The 18,295-nt window shown below is 38.5% G+C and overlaps 1 protein-coding gene across 1 annotated transcript in view; it reads left to right on the forward strand.

Moving 5' to 3' along the window:
* Positions 1-17,285: 17,285 nt before the first annotated feature.
* vps8 (VPS8 subunit of CORVET complex) overlaps positions 17,286-18,295 on the forward strand; it is a 163,294-nt gene continuing 162,284 nt past the window's right edge. The window contains exons 1-2 of the mRNA XM_056254327.1: positions 17,286-17,456; positions 17,799-17,867. Of these exons, the coding sequence (XP_056110302.1) occupies positions 17,385-17,456; positions 17,799-17,867 (141 nt within the window). The 5' untranslated portion in view covers positions 17,286-17,384. The remainder of the gene's footprint in view (positions 17,457-17,798; positions 17,868-18,295) is intronic.

Genomic DNA, 18,295 nt, shown 5'->3' on the forward strand with positions numbered 1-18,295 from the left:
AGAGGCGATTGCTCGCGCTGGTGTTCCACTGAGAAGCTGACGATTGTACGCACATGCTATAGTAGCTGTCAAAAGTGGAAACGTGCAGTTGTTACCTTAAAACACCTCTTCAGTCATATTAAATAATATTTTACTTGGATAAAACCAGTTCATTAAGATTTTACACGTGAAGCACATTTTAGGTCACCCGACAAAACAGTTTACTGGGATTTTAGAGCTGTTACCTACAACAAATTGCCTTATATCCACAGAGACACGAACATTTTCACATGAAACTGCGGACAAGTACAGTTTTGAATGGAAAAATGTCGGGGATTCCCGCGAACAGCCTCTGACAAAGAGCTCCTGAGGTAGTGGCATCTATTCATCAAAGGAGGAAAACAGAAATACAGGATATTCGCCAGCAGAGCCAAACAAATGGCAGCCTTGGTTTTTCCTAATTAAACAACTAATACACACACGCTCAGTGGACCAGCCATGAAATATCAATTTCTGTTCTACACTTCACATTATCCACGATCATTAGCAATCTTCAAAAGCGATGCGATAGCGGACTACAGTGTAATTTTTTGTTAATGTGAACGCAAAGTGTCTTGCGTGAAACGAAATCCAGCCACAATCTTGACAATTAGCCAGCAATTGTCCTTTGCGTTCATCTCATGTTTCAGGTCAGACCGTTCACATATGCATCCCGCAAGTCCCCTTCTGAAAATTTTAAGGTGCCAACGTTAGTAGCCTACAGGCAGCCTATCTCATTAAACACCCAGCCCTTGTTGCAGAAATCCCAAGGCAGTTTCGATCACTGTCCCATATAATGTCAAACATGTCTCGAAAATCAGTCCTGAAAAGAAACAGATTCGCGGTCGACGATGAGGAAATGTTTTTGCCATCCACACTCCGTCGTAATTAATTTTAATTAAAATACTGAAGTGGCTCCTGCGTTGTAATCCAAAGCGTTGCGGTTCATGCGACGAAAGGCGTTGTGCAGTTCTAACACGAGTTGTTTATGATGATTATCAGTAAAGCCGGAGGATGCTAGCTCTCGCTGCGGTTTCAGCACCATGTTGCCTGGGACAGCTCCCAGGCGCGGGCCCGTTTCTCTCTCTCTCTCTCTCTCTCTCTCTCTCTCTCTCTCTCTCTCTCTCTCTCTCTCTCTCTCTCTCTGAGAGTGTGATGTGAGCAAAGGGGGCGAGCTCATGGCCAGCAAAACGAATTTAATCACGTCCTTACAATTTGTGCTACGGTATAAATGAAGACATTACTCTCATCCAGTGGGACTCAAATATGTTTCGAAATGAGAAGTGGTGATCGTTCTTGTAGTCTGCATTCCTCATCTATACGAGCCACAAACGGATTTGGTTTCAGCCCTCATGTGAGACCGACTCACAAGCACATGTTTCTAGGTCAGTGTTACCAGCGTTCGCCCCCTCTGAGACGCTGAACCCGCTGAACTCAAAGATATCAAGTAGCCTAAACGTTGTGCAGATACAGTATTTCCCGAACGTCAAGTCCAGCAATTACAGCATTACATTTTCCAGCATAAAGCCGCAGATGACATGAATATGTCTTTGGAATGATCTGGTCTTATTTTACCTCTAAGTTTGCACTGTGAAAAGACTTTGTTAAGTAAAAACTTGTGCTTGTCATAAAATAGTGTGGATGTTATAAGCAGTGGATTATTATGTTACAGTGACAATCTGTTTATGCCATTAAATTATATCATGTTAATTTAGCAACCAATGTGAGCTATTAAAGTCTATTTGCTACTGTAAATACAGTGATAACAATGCAGGTGGTGTAACAGATGGCCACAAGATGACTTAAAGTTCATTAAAATGTGTCTTTCCAGCAACTGTAATAATAACATTAAGACAGAACAACACACACACACACACACACACACACACACACACACACACACACACACACACACACACACACACACACACACACACACACACGTTGTGTTCTCATGTTTTATTGGGACTTTCCATAGACATAATGGTTTTTATACTGCCAAATGGTATATTCTATCCCCTAACCCTACCCATCACAGAAAACTTTCTGCATTTTTACATTTCCACAAAACCTCAATTATGATTTATAAGCTGTTTTCCTCATGTGGACCAAAAAAATGTACCCACAAGGACAACACACGCACGCACGGACGCAGGTACAAGCACACACACAGGCACGCACACACACTATCCAGATTTAAAATGAGAAAATTTGTAACATTTTGCTGTAAATTGTAATATACTGTCTTTTAAAGAACATATCATTTTAAACTGTAAGTAACAGTTAATCAGTTATTTTTCTATTAAAAGTACTAAAATGTTTTACACTCCACTGAAAAACTTTTGTCAGAGACCGTAAAGTGTAATTCACGAGGTAACATGCGGTAAATGAACTAGTTTTATTCAAATACCAAAAATATGATGTAATAGCACAAAAACAACCTGAATACATTAGGTTACACCATGCAGCAAAAGTAATTTTAAGGGTAAAATAAGACATAGTTCCGGTAACAATTGCTTTTTATTACGTGGGTTATTGGCAGAAAATCTGTATATTATACTGGCCAAATGACAAAAAAAAAAAAAAAAACACTGTTAAATACAGGTAAATTCTACTTATCAAGAAAGCAAAAATATAGATTTGTCCTGTTGGGCAAAAACTGCCCAGCGATGGGAGTATAAAAATCCTCTACAACTGAAGCGGAGAGAATTGAGGGAAATACACAGAATAGATTGAGACATTTGTCTAGCTGAAACACTAACCATCCATGGCAGACTGGCCTGTATATTTCACTGGTTGTGAGCCATTTCCCCCATGATGTGGAGGAGAAATTCAACTTGGAAGACTTCAGCATTTCAGAGAAGTTCCTATTACTCATTATGCTCAAAAAGACAAAACATACCTTTGTTATTCAAACATTTGTAGGAATTATCCCTTGGGTCTCAGGAATTTCATTGCTTATTTATCTTAACAAAAAGCACAGGAGTTTTAAATAAATTCATGCTTCGTTAAATATCCCTTGAGATTCCTGAGCTGACTGGCTTTTTTTGTGCTTTGGGATACTACAGCTTTAGCAGATTTCACTGGAGTGATGGGTAAAGCCATCGTAATGAATGTCTTTGTGCATGTTCTGGGAGGAGTTGTGGTGGCTCACAGCCTCTTCCACACTCCTGTGAAGATAAGCCATGGAGACAGAAGATGGTAAACCATGGATAAAGAGTCATGTACAGACCAAACCAAAGCTAAGAGAGCCGGTCATGTGTGAACCGATGCCCCTGTCTGACTGGCTGTTGATAGTAGAGTGAGAAGTTTACAACTGATTGACAGTGAGAGCATTTTATGACTGAACAGAGAAGAGTTTATGATCAACATGATGTTAATATTTTGAATGTAAGAAGTCATTTAGAAGATACTTTCCTCTAATGCAATTTGCAAACTACTGATGCATCATCCCAACCCGAGCTCAGCCATATATTTTTACACCACCTTTAGCATGAAAAGCCAGGACAAGATAACTGTATCTGTAAGCGTTTCATTCAGACTTGTCAGAGTAGGTAAGATTTGCCTATCGCAATAGTAGAATAAGTACCCCTTAGTTCTAAAATACTTCCAGATGAAAATAATAAGCTAAATTTACTTACTACATTTACTTTTGTTGTATATGAATTACATAGAAAACTTTCTGACATTTAGTACATGGAATGTTGAGTTGTGTTAAAGCGTCTTTTCAATAATTGACTGCAATCAATTGAAAACACTTATAGACATTTTCTATCTTTGCTAATCATTGTTGAGAAAAATATGACTGAACATATTGCCAAAAGTTTTGGGACGCCTGCCTTTACATGCACATGAACTTGAATGGCATCCCATTCTTAATCCATAGGGTTTAATATGGAATTGGCCCACCCTTTGCAGCTATAACAGCTTCAACTCTTCTGGGAAGGCTTTCCACAAGGTTTAGGAGTGTGTTTATGGGAATTTTTGACCATTCTTCTAGAAGCGTATTTGTGCGGTCAGGCACTGATGTTGGACGAGAAGGCCTAGCTCGCAGTCTCTGCTCTAATTCGTCTCAAAGGTGTTCTATTGGGTTGAGGTCAGGACTCTGTGCAGGCCAGTCAAGTTCCTCCACACCAAACTCGCTCATCCATGTCTTTATGGACCTTGCTTTGTGCACTGATGCGCAGTCATGTTGGAACAAGAATGGGAAAGTTCCTTTCACTGGAACTAAGGGGCCAAGCCCAACCCCTGAAAAACAACCTCAAACAATAATCCCCCCTCAACCAAACTTTACACTTGGCACAATAGAGTCAGGCAAGTACCGTTCTCCTGGCAACCGCCAAACCCAAACTCGTCCATCGGAATTGCCAGACAGAGAAGCGTGATTCGTCACTCCAGAGAACATGTCTCCACTGCTCTACAGCTTTACACCACTGCATCCGACACTTTGCATTGCACTTGGTGATGTAAGGCTTGGATGCAGCTGCTCGGCCATGGAAACTCGCACTGTTCTTGAGCTAATCTGAAGGCCACATGAAGTTTGGAGGTCTGAAGCTATTGACTCTGCAGAAAGTTCTGCGCACTGTGCACCTCAGCATGCGCTGACCCCGCTCTGTGATTTTACGTGGCCTACCACTTCGTGGCTGAGTTGCTGTTGTTCCCAATTGCTTCCACTTTGTTATAATACCACTAACAGTTGACCGTGGAATATTTAGTAGTGAGGAAATTTCACGAATGGACTTAATGCACAGGTGGCAACCTATCACGGTACCATGCTTGAATTCACTGAGCTCCTGAGAGCGACCCATTCTTTCACAAATGTTTGTAGAAGCAGTTTGCATGCCAAGGTGCTTGATACAACTCTGGCCATGGAAGTGATTGGAACACCTGAATTCAATGATTTGGAGGGGTGTCCCAATATTTTTGGCAATATAGTGTACGTATATTCCTTCGTAATTGCAGCTTGGGAGAGTATCCCAGCTAAAGTGGTACCCAGCTGTGTGCACTGATTTGCAGACCGGTTTCTTTGACAAGCTGAGATTTGACAAGCATTCAGCTGGAAAAGGTATTTTTAAGGAGGATTATCTCAGATCTAACCGACGAGCTGCTCTACACGTATGCATGTCTACTAAACATGTACACACCAGCATATGTACACACAAATACACTTATTCTCAGGAGTGCAAAAGCGGTCAGATCTCTGTCTTAATCGGTCTGTGCTTTATGGAACAGTTGGTTGATGATGTCCCTCCCCCCCCCCCCCCCCCCCTAAAGTCTTATAGGAAAAGGCTTAACTCCAGTCATGTGACTGACATATTCTTACATTTCTGTAGAAATGGTGGTCTCTTTCAGCTTAACGAAACCCACTTCTCTAAGAAGTGACAAATGAATCTGACTGTCTTGCAGTATCTTTATAGAATCAGAAATCAGAGCAGAGGCACGCTCAGTATCATGGTGTAGGCTACTATTAAAACGACTGGTTTTATTTTTAGACTGTTTTGCTTAAATAACAAAATGCATGATGGAAAAAAATGACCATGTTTACATGCAAATCAAGTCCATGTTTAGTTTTTTCATGTTTTATGGGGACTTAGACATAATGATTTTTATACTGTACAAACAGAATATTCTATCCCCTAACCATACCCATCACAGACAACTTTCTGCAGTTTTACATTTTCAAAAAACATCACTTATGATTTATAAGCTGTTTTCCTCATGGGGACCAAAAAAAATGTCCCCACAAGGCCAAGGATTTCAGATATTGCCATCTTTGTGGACACACACACACACACACACACACAACGATGACAATAAACAAATATGAAAAGACGAGCTCTGAACATAACACAAAACATAACTGACAATAATAACAAAACAATAACAACAACAGTAATAAAAATAAAGTCAGCTAACAGCGAAAAAATTATCTGATAACAGTAACAAGCTTAATTTTTGTTCATGCTAGTGCATGCGGGGAACTCACACCTTAACATTTTATCAGTATTGTTAAATTTGAAATTCTTTGTTCATACAATAGTTGAGACAACATTTGGAAACCGGAAAATATGTAAAAAACAAAACAAAAAAACAATTCAGTGTGCTATTCTCTTTGAGAAAGGCTGGATATGCTCGCTTATGCCATTTATTATGCTCCATTTAATTCTGCGCAGTAATTTAATCAACTCTGTGAATTCTCATTCACGTCCTTATACAATTGACGAGTGAAATTAATTGAAAAATGAAGGCCAGGATGTTTCTTAGGGGCGGCAGTGGCTCAGTGGTTCATGTAGGTTGTCTACAAACTCGAAGGTTGGTGGTTCAATCCCCGGTTCCACCTGACCAAGTGTCGAGGTGTCCATGAGCAAGACACCTAACCCCGGCTGCTCCCGACGAGCTGAATGGCGCCTTGTATGGCTGACACCGCCGGTGTATGAATGAGTGGGTGAATGAGAGGCAAAATGTAAAGCGCTTTGGTGGCCATTGGGTCTGTGAAAGCGCTATATAAATGCAGTCCATTTACCTTTCTTTTCAATTGCTTTTAACGGTTTGTATGGCTGTCTGAGAAATCCAGTCTCCTTCTTGCTACTAAAATGTATTTAAGTTAAACTTTTTACAATTTTCTGTACATAACACCACACAGAATTTCCTTTATACACAGATGTTCAGTTGCAGTGAATTTATGTTCAGTTACAGTGCATTTATTTTCTACATACGGTATTTACATGACTCTAAATGATTAGGCGAGCTATGTAATACAGATTTTTAGAAACGCGAACATTTGGCTTAACTGAGTTATGACAATCGGGTTAGCATGTTTACATGCTTTACGGAATATGAATTCCAATTAATTTTAGTATTTTGTTCATTTAAACACAATGTAGTCGATACTATACACAATAATCATCATGATTATAATGTGATGACTGCATTTAAAAATATATATATATATATCTTATCTTGCTGATAAATATTTTCTTTTAAAATCCCATCTATAGCATCATATAAAGAAGTATATTGTACAAACATCAATATCTTATGAATTTGTGAAGAACCTTCAACTAGTTTTTTTGAGAAAGCATGTCTCCCTTTTGAAGGACAGTTGGTTTGCCTGCTTTAGTCCCTGCTTGAAATTATAATGCATTTGCTCTTTCTTTTTGTCTATCTTTCCCTCTGTTGCTTTCTCACTGACTCTCTCTCTCTCTCTCTCTCTCTCTCTCTCTCTCTCTCTCTCTCTCTCTCTCTCTCTTATTCCTTTTGTTCCTCTAGGGACATTGGAAGGCCAATTAGTGCTGCAAGTATCTCAGGTCCTGTGTTAAAACTGGCCCTGCTCAATTAACGGTCTACCAGAGAATTCTCCATGAATTCTCCAGCTCTCTTTGTTCAGCCAGATGAAATGATATCTGATTCCCTGAGTTATTCTGTCTTTATGAGTTTCGATTAAATGTATGTTTCCGCCCCTTCTCCTAGATGCCATTTTGTGTTGCAGTGAATTGAGATAATGTTGACATATGCCATGCTATAAGACATCTTTTGCTGCATGCCCCCGTGAAAATGTGAAAGACTGAGAAACTAATGAATTTTTAAATATTTTTGTATATTTCCTTTTTTGGGGAATGTTCCAACAAGGATCGTGGTGTGCTTCACTGTAAGCAAGGACATCTTTTGTATTCTAGTAACATGATTAGTGTCACAAATTTGCTTAATTTTTCTTTGTTTTTAATTTTTTGCACGTTTTCCTTTATGCACAGGCTTTTTTTATTTTTATTTTTTAACCAGGTTAAAATCCTTTGATCACTTATTCACTCTTGCAATAATTGTTTCTGTTGCTTTTATTCATAGGCCTTTGACTCTGAGTCAGTCTTTCTCCCACAGTCCCATACTCACCTCTTTTTTTTATCAGTCCATCCTCTGATCAGCGTTTCTACCTCACTCATCTCTCTACTCTCACTTTAAGATCTCAGGCTCATTTTGGGCTTTTCAGATTACACCTTGCATGGCCAGTCATCACCTTATTATACGGCAGCAGCCGAGCTGAAGAGCCACTTTCTTTTACCACGATGAACAGAAGATCTTGCAAAGAGAGCTTGTTCTGTCATCTACAAGTTTTGGCGAATTCTGTGAAGACTCAGAACTGAATCATGAATAATAGATTGATTCAGCTGGCCTTATTCTAGACAGCCAGTGAGAATAACCTTGGAAGTGAATTGTGAATCATGGCCAGAATAGTTGTGTCACCATGGAGACATTCCCAATTTCAATTTCCGATGTACCATTGACAGATTCACCTTCTCTTACTCTTGCAATGCTGGCTACACCTCAAGCCTGATCATCTCTATTGAGTGTCTAATGTGGAAAAATCACCTTGAGTTTTCTCAGGTGCATGTGGTGCGCAGAGCCATATTTAACAGTGCTTTCATTGCATGTTGAAACACTTTTCTTTGTCTCTCTTTAATTATATGCAGCTGGATTTCTGAAGAGGTTGGTGGTGTTCTTAATAAACCCTAACCATAACCCTGCCTCCTCATAATTACAATTATGTTAAAATGAGAGCTTTTCAAATGAAATAATTGCCTTGTGGTTGATGTGGCTGGCTTCAAAAACCATGCATTTGAAAGAAAACTCACACTGCATACATTCTCTAGTATATATTTGAAGACAATTCATCTAATTTATGCTGTAAATATTATGAAGATTGCTGAGGAGGGTAAGAGAAAGAGAGAAATTTGTCTATTACCAAAATCACCTTGGCATAATGTTATAATTATGAATCAATATCTGAACTAGTATGTAGAAACTTCCCAATGTAGCATTATGTTAGTAACTCCATGGCCATATACATGTTCATTCTAGCATTGGACTAATTAATCATTCATATTTTGAACCATTTTTCTGAAAGAGGAATTCTATATAGGCTACTTGATGTGTGCTATATTTATATTCTATGTACACGTTTAAAATACAGTATACCATATATATATATATATATATATATATATATATATATATATATATATGAGCAATATCACACGAGTAGCAGTGCAATATGGCTGTATATCAGCACGGCTGTGAGGTAATCACAGCGTGCTGATATACAGCCACATCGCACTGCTACGACCCCCCTGACTGTAGTCACTTGTAATTCTTTAAAATATATTAAAAAAAATATTGCACTGCTACGAGTCTGACATTGCGTTTATACAACAGTTCGACGGCACACGTGAGTAAATAAATAAGAAACAACAACTGAGTGAAGCCCATTGGGGACAAATGTGGGCAAAATTATTTTGATTTATTTTAAAAAAAATACTTCCCTTGATCTGAGCGGTACAAGGCTTGGTGACTTTTCCTAAGTTTGCCCCCTGAACACACACACAAAAAAAATTACTCGATTCTACAATGTTCAGTGGGTGAAAAAAAAACTCCTTAATTGTTTGTTCGTAACAAAAATGGGCACCCATAGAAATGAATGGGAAAAACTGTAATTCAGAGCATTCTTGTTGCTTTTTTGTACAAAAAAAATCAATAAATCCTATACAATGTATATCTGACATACACACAAATGAAGGGCTGATCCTGTAAAACATTCTCAACATGGCAAAAACTCTTACTCATACACACACACACACAAACAATGCATTCAATGAGCCTTTAATGGAGTCTTTAAACACCTCAGATGTAAAGTTATTCGCTGTCAAAGTGACGACAAAATGAATGGGAGTCAATGGAATGCTAACAGCAGGTGAAGGCTTGTTAGCCAATGGCGGCCCCTGGGGAGACTTCAGTTTCCGGTTGGTGGATTACCCCCTTGGGGAGTAATCCCGGGGAGACTTCAGTTTCCGGCTGGTGGATTACCCCCTTAGCGGGATTACCCGCCATTGGCTAGCAAGCCTTCACCTGCTGTTAGCATTCCATTGACTCCTTTTCATTTTGTCGTCACTTTGACAGCGAATAACTTTACATCTGAGGCGTTTAAAGACTCCATTTGTCCATTGTTTATTTCTAAAGAAACACGACAATGTATAAAAGGCTCCATTACCTTGTATCTTACGTTATGGCCCCGTAGAAGCAGTTTTTGTAAAAATAGGCTAACAATTGCGTCAACATGCGACTCTCTGGCGCACAGTAGAGAAATTACCGTATAGACAGAAGTAGAAGCTCGCGCGCAATCGGGGGGACGTGGAGGCATAAAGTCAAGGGAGAAGCTCAGAGAGTCGTAAAGTTGCTCCTGCTACTTAGCCTGGGTTTCCCCATACTACCTTGCCGCAGCGCGGTTTTATTCACGCTGCTAGGTAGTCTGGATACCATGGAGCAAGTTTTCGCCTAATCTAGGGAACCAATCACAGAACGGGGAGGGAGCAGTAAGACGATGACGACGTCTATGCGACACACCGAAGCAGTTTGTTTATACCTATGGATCCAACATAGCAGCAGACGCGAAGTTACCTTTCGATGCAGCCTTACGGCCGTTTCACACATAAATTTCACACTGCAAGCGTGAGCGGCACTTGAGCAGCGAGTCAGCGTAACTACATCATCACTGCAGCTGCAGACATGCGAGAGTATTCACACTGGAAGCGTTTGTACATTGTCACAGCAGCGGCTCCAAAGCTACATATATAAGCGAGCAATTATTTACAAAGACAACTATACATTTGTTTTTAGTAGTTGGTCATTATAACATTGATAGTCTTGAAAGTTTGTAATGGGAGGTGTACAACATTCGCATACATGTTAAACAACAAAACAACCCAGAAAATGACTCCAATCTATTAGTTTCAGTCATACTTTCGATATGTTTACAAGATTGCAACTCCGCGGATAAAAAAACAAAACACACAAATAAACCACACACTCGGGTTTGATTTGGGTTGTGCTAGCCAATAGCTGTCTGTGTTACAAAAACTAAAAGAACATTTATATATAATATTTTCTGGCTAGTTTACTTTTAGTTTTTTTTTTATATAATACACAACTTTCACCCAAACTGAATAATTAAAACAAGTTTTTACTGGGTAGCCTCTTTATTTTCTTTTATTTTCCTACTCAAGTTCTTGTTAAAACTCACTAGACATGCTTATTCTGTGCATTTTGGGCACTTTTTGTGTGAAATCATATTTATTTTTGTCCATCAAAAGTGTGCTTTCACTTTAATTGAACGTGAGCACTGAGCAGTGCAGCAAAAACAGATTCGATGCCGAAACCCCCGCTTCACTGCTGCTCACCCTACGCTCCTGCTCCCGGTGTGAATGCACTCATTGATTAACATCCGAAAAAAATACGCCCCGCTCACGCATGCGTTGTGAAACGGCCGTTAGATACACGCCATCGTGTACACATAAATCTCTGACCCATCGTCTTCTTCCTCGTCTAATTTCTGTCGCTCTACATACGTAATCTGGTATAATTGAAACGATTGGCTATGAGCTACATACAGGCGGATTTGATATTCTTTCTTAGAACCCAATAAACGGCTCTGGGCATTCGTAAACCACCCCTCAAATACGAGAAAATGTACGGTTCCCAGACCCAAGTCTCAATGAGACTTGTTGGGTCTGACGTTAGCCAGGCTACCTGCTGCTAGCTCATGGACAGCTAATACTCACGATCTCTGCAAGATTCGGAAGGGAATGATTCAGATTCCTCTTGACACAACTGTGAGGCAGGTTGCTCACGTCACATCTCCGTCGTCAAGCTCAGTGTGAGCATGCGCAGTGCACTTGGCAATCAGGAAGTCAGTGCTTCTAATTGACTTCACTTTTCTCCGTTGAAGTCTATGGGGTCACTATGTCCATTTCTTTTAAGTTACTGTGCTGCGTTCCAGGCAGGTTTTTGTGCACGGAAATCACGACTTTAAACCACCACTCACGACTTTGTAGCATTCCAGGCCAGTCACGCCAAACTACCTGAGCGCAAGGAATTGTAGTAGCTAGATGTAAACAAACCAGCATGGCGGACCTTACGGAGCTTATGCGCATTTGTAATAATTTCTGTCGCCAAAGGTGCTTACTCCTTGTTTATTTGAGGGAAACGGATGAGGGAAAACGGTGCATAAGGCAAGATAAGCTGTTATACCTTTTATTTTACTTTATTTGTATATTTGGAAATGTATTTGGTATTAATTTATCCTTGCACTCAATGGACTGAAAACTAGTTAACGTTATCCTAAAGTGTATTCTCACCGTGTACCGCCTGCAGAAACACTGCATCTGTAGGGGCTGCCATTGTTGTTTTGTATGGTTTCGCGGGCAATGTGACGTCAGAGCTCGTAACTGGGAGTACATCGATCTAGTACGAGTTCACGGGTGGGAAGTCACGGGTTTAACTGCCGTTCCAGTGCACTTTCACTGGTATATATAAGGTTGGAAAAACACGGGTTACAGGTTGCCTGGAACGCGCCATTACTCAGCAAACATACACCTGTGACCGCATTACATTACTATTACTGCGCAACTGCCGTTTGTGATTCTGTGTTGCTCTTTGGAACTACATTGCTTGGCGGAGGAATAAATGTGTTATAACTAGGGGTGTAACGGTACATGTATTCGTATTGAACCGTTTCGGTTCGAGGCTTCCGGTTCGGTACGCATACAAACCGAACGATTCCATGGACCATTTTTCCTGCCGACAAAATTCGCGCTGGCGCGATCACCACAATTGCGCTACATCAAATGGCAAGCGTAATGAAAGCAGAACGAAACTGCGCTATTGTGCTTCACGGATCGTTTATCAGTTCGGAGCAGAGCAGCAACATCTGTGCAGCGGGAGCCGATCTCGATCAAGCGTTACAACCGTTACAACACAGCGCTAAGAGATCCAGTAAAGAAAACATTTGAGTTCGCCACTGAAGTAATAACATCGCTGCGAGATCTAGTGAGAAGCATTCAAATTTCTCCGTTATTAACCGTAGATCTCTATTAGATCAAACAGCGCTGACGTGGACACCAGGAGAAACATTGTGCCGTGAATGAACTAGTAGGCTAATACTTTACGCCATGGATTTAATATAGTAACACTAACTGTAACCAGTTTGGCTGGAATAGTGAAATGCTTTCAAGTACTTCACAGATCTTTTTCCAGCACTTCAAAACTCAAATATTATATAAATAAATAGTAATTTCACTCAAATGACAATTAATAGGCAATCTTCATTGCCATTTAAATTACTGAACTTAAATATACAAGCTTGATAAAAATGATCATTCTAAGAAAATTTCAAATGGCTTTTGCATCTAAACTCTTCATATATTTAAATGTTATTTTTAATGTGATGACCAAAACATTATTTGTTCATCCTTCAAAGATGACCCCCATTTATAAACCTGAAAGTTTCAAGATGTAGGAAAACTCACTTATTTAAAAAATATTTTTTCTTTTAACAAATAGGAAATTTCTCTGGCATTTCTTACTTTTTGCTGTATCGAAAACGTACCGAACCGTGACTTTAAAACCGAGGTACGTACCGAACCGTGATTTTTGTGTACGTTACACCCCTAGGTTCTATTTTTTGTTGCTGGTGTTTATTTTATGAATAAAATAAATATTAAAATGAATATTTAATAATATAAGCCCCTTGAAGCCGTGTTTTACAGTGAATTTAGAACAGCTAAGGGGGTTTAAAGGCAGAGGGTTAAGGTTTTATTTTGTGCAGAACTAACGTTACTTCCTTCCGCCATCATGGATTTAAATCTCAACTCAAGTTAACAGTTAGACAGTTGAGCCCAAGCCTCCGCTACTAATTGTAAAACTCACTTTAGAACTAGTAACAAAGGAACGTTGAGTCGCTTCTGAAGCTTGTTGTATAAGAGTAGAGTTACTAGAATGTCATGGTATTATGAGAGAAAGATCTGCTTAATGAGTCGAGTGTATTACCTGCATCTGATATAGCATTCAGAATCTTCAGGTCGATATCCATAATATTATATAGAAAAAATCAGTTTGAATGTCCGCTGAGGAAAGCGATATGTTCGTTATTGTCATTCCCCTGACAGCGCTAGCTAAAACAACATTCCTCCCTTGTTCTGACTCACTCATAAAGACGGGTTTTGCCGCCATCTAATGGCGTAATAATGTATATTTCAGTCTTTCACTGAAGTCCACATCACGAACGGACCATTTCTCTATAGCCAAACATGGCATATATTATTTATATAAACTAAAATAATATTTATTTAACAACAACATTTAAATTAACAACAATAACCATTATAAAAGACAATAGGAAATAAACAAGCAAACAATTCAGTCAAACGTACAAGCAGCACTCAGGATTTAAGTGAAATATAGCCTAAATATAAAGTTATGAAACTTAATGTTCCCCTTAACCAAAATCGATTTGCTCTGGAACAAGTAATAGATTGATAAGACCAAAGATTGCCCGTTTGATACCCCAAATGCATTATATCTCATGTTTAAACTTGAACACTACATAAAAGCCAGCTGCAAATTCTCAAAGGACTGGCCGAGATTATAGGCCAGTAGCCTATATGTTTTTATTTTATTTTACAGAAATTAATACTTTTTTTTTTTTGCAAGGAAAATTACATTTTACACTGTTAAAGATGACTATTTTAAATAAATTTGGTTCTTTTCAGCTTTCGATTAATCTAATCCTGAAAAAAAAATTGTGGTTTCCACAGAAATATTTATCACAAATGTTTTCAACTCTGACAATAATAAGAAATGGTTCATGTGACACTGAAGAATGGAGTAGGCTAATGCTGAAAATAATGCTAATGCCATGACAGGAATAAATGACTTTTTGAAATATATTACATTTAAATTTTAACTTGATCGAATAAATGCAGCATTAATGAGCTTTAAAAAAATTGTATAACCCACATTTTTGAAAAGTAGTAGGCCTACATGGATTTAAAGTCAAATTTTGGTTTTATGTAGACTTCACACTTAGCAGGTTTGGTTCGATTGCTCATTTGTGCAGTTCATTTGAATAAATGTTCAGATTTACAGATTTGAAAACAATATTATTGGAAATACTTTTCACAACATAACCCCTGTTCTCTAAGCCTTTGGTTAATCCTACTTTCAGTTTCAAAGGAACTCTGGTTAGTCAGTTTGCATCATTGTCTGATGGCAATAGACATTACCTCTTCAAGCATGTCTTATTGTAGATCTTCCATAAATCAAACTTTCGCTAGCACGCAGAGCTTCCCAGGAACAGCACAATGGGGGTAAAGGTCTCTTCATCCGTGCATATCTTTCACAGGTTTACCTGTTCAACAGCACAATTGAGGTTCTGATTATCATACCAACAAAGCTGACATATGTACCCTTGAATCCTGTGGTCAGATGCAGGCTTTAAAACAAATCTAAAATAAGAAATCACACAACGCAATATTGATTGAAAATCAATATTTTGCCCCCCATCCCCCTGCCCCCCAAGGCATTAAATGAACTAAATGAATATTCTCAATGGGTCTAGATGGCACAGTGGCTCAGTAGCACTGTCGCCTCACAGCAAGAAGGTCCCCGGTTCAAGTCCGGGCTGAACCAGGAGTCCTTTCTGTTTGGAGTTTGCATGTTACTTGTGTCTGCCTGGGTTTAATCCACAATACAAAAACATGCAGTATAGGTCAAATGAAGACACTAAATTGTGAATGTGTGTGTCCCAAGACTGTAATGGGAAGGGTTGGGACCTGACAATCAACCCTGGAAAAAGCATTGCCAAGAAAATTCTTGGACAGTCTCTCAACAAGTGGTGGCCAATGGCCATAGAATCACCAAGAGTCGGATATTACTGAAATGGTAATAGATAGATAGAATGGTCTAGACTGCAACACAGTATTCAATTGCATAAACATACATTTGGTCTTATAGTGTTCTTGGACCGGTCTTTTCGTTTTGAAAATAGTCTATTTTGAGATGATGCTGGTTCTAAATATGTCCATGAGGGTGACCGTGAACCAGAGCCAGAAACACCACCCCGTCTTTGGATTCCTTTCCAGATCTTCAGCCAAACAGAGAGCTGTGTACGATCATCCATCTGTGACTAGCAATCAAATACTTCTCCTGGAACCCTGAGAACTGAAATATCTCTAAATGAGAGAAAGTGGCATCTCACTAACTCTACTATACTCAGACAACAAATGCACTGCTGATCGTGTAGCATTAATCTAGTAACTGGCTGCACTTTTGGAATTATATTGTCAGACTCACACCTCTTCTGCATATCAGAAAGAACTGAATGGAACAGTAACAATGTGAGGTCTGTCATTACATACCGCAACAGTACCAGTGTCCTTTTTTTCAGAGCAATGAAATGACGAGGTTGACATTTGCCTGCTGTCTCTGGTGTATCTCTGCCAGCAGATGAAAAGAGGAAAAGGTCTCTCATTAACAAAGGATGGTTAGTGTACCATAGCTCACGCATTATACACTAATTATACCCTACAGTTTCATAAGCAGGTTGTTTTTCAATAGAACTGTCACTCCAATTCAGACTGATGTGACAGTATCTAATCTGAATTTATCAAAAATAACCATTATTTAAATTGTGTGACAAAGAAATGTGAAAGCATTACCATGCGTGTTGTGAGACATACTGTTGGGTATTAATGGAATTATATGGAGTTATGTGTAAACGGGAATGGGATCTGATTCCCATGTGAGTCCTAATTATACACTATGGTAGGCTATATGGAATTTTAAGAAATTATGTGTAAAGTAATATCAACAAATTGAATAATTTCAGAAATGCTTAGGCCTATTATAATCATAAACGCATGGGGGCAGCAAACCTCTGCATTGAGACGACTGGTCAAATATAGCTTGTAGATATATTATCCAGTTGAGATGCTAACATGCATGGGCTACTTTAAAAAAGCTATTTGTAATAATTAATACGAACTATTTGTATTAAAGCAGTCTGTGTGGTTTATGAGTCTAGATATGTAGGCTAATTGTAAATAAATAACTTCTTACTTAGAAAAAATAATAATTAATTTAAATTGTCATTATTAACGTTGTTATTATTATTGCTATTTGGTAGGGTCCGAACATAATGCAACTTTTAATGTCCATGTTGTTTTGTTTCACTATAAAAACGGCAAAAGATGTAAAACCATTTTACTATTTTTTTACAGTCACAAGTGAAAAGAAAAGTAAAAATAAATAAATAATTAAACTAATCAAAATAATAATATAACAATAATTATAGACACTGATAGTGTACGATTTAAATTAAAATGATGTATAAACAGGAAGTGGAATGGTTACGTATGCCGTTAAGTCCCGCCTTTTCCGACACTTTCAAGGATGTTGACTGTTGCTGCAGAGCATTATGACTACAACTGATAAACCTATATTATAAATTATATTAAACCCGACAGCTGATCTAAGACTGTATAATGGCTGAATCTCCCGACAGTCGCAGTCTTGTTTCTGCGTCCTCACAGCTCAATTTAATGGAAATAGAGGCGGTAAGACTGAGCTGCTTCAGTGTTTGTCTGTATGGTTTTGTTTCATTTTGTTAATTATTTTAACAAGCTTCGTGTTGTCCTTAATGACACTTGCAGTGTTTGATATCATACTCATGCAGTGTTTGATATCACTGCGTTTAATGTGTTTTTGTTTTTCTTAGTCAATTAGTTCGTGATTTGTCATATGTTTTTGTAAATGTTAATGTAATTTTCAAATGTTAAGCTGTTAGTATGTGTGGTAAGAAGCCTTACGTATTCAGTCATTGCAGGCATCTTGCCACTTTGATACATGTATGTATTACTATTAAGTATATTACTATAAAAGCATTATTTACCTCTTAGATTGATGATAAAGAGTTTGACATCCCTCAAGTGGACACTCCTCCGACCCTGGAGAGCATTCTGAATGAGGTCAGTATGTCAGGTTATCTTTTACCTTTATAGTCGCCCTACAGCAGCACCCTTTTAGATTTGCAGATATGCCAGTCAAAATTTGGGCACACCTACTCACTCTTTAACATGTCTTCAGTGTCACATTAGCCTACAGAAATCATTCTAATATGCTGATTTGATGTGAGACATCTTATTACTATAAATGTTGAAAACGGTCTGTTGTGCTGCTTAATATTATTGTGGAAACTGTGATACTTTAACAAACAGCATTTATTTGAAATATAAATATTTGTAACATTGTAAATGTCTATATTGTTTTATTCAATCAATTTAAAGCATCTTTCCTGTCCCCAAACTTTTTAATGATAATATATTAAACTAACTGCAAGAATAAGCCTTTAGGCCATGATCATCTATATTTAGCTATATTCATCCAAACTTTTCAC

The sequence above is a fragment of the Rhinichthys klamathensis genome, unplaced genomic scaffold (genome assembly GCF_029890125.1).
Source record: "Rhinichthys klamathensis goyatoka isolate OS25496 unplaced genomic scaffold, OSU_Roscu_1.1 h1tg000111l_1, whole genome shotgun sequence".
Lineage (NCBI taxonomy): Eukaryota > Metazoa > Chordata > Actinopteri > Cypriniformes > Leuciscidae > Rhinichthys > Rhinichthys klamathensis.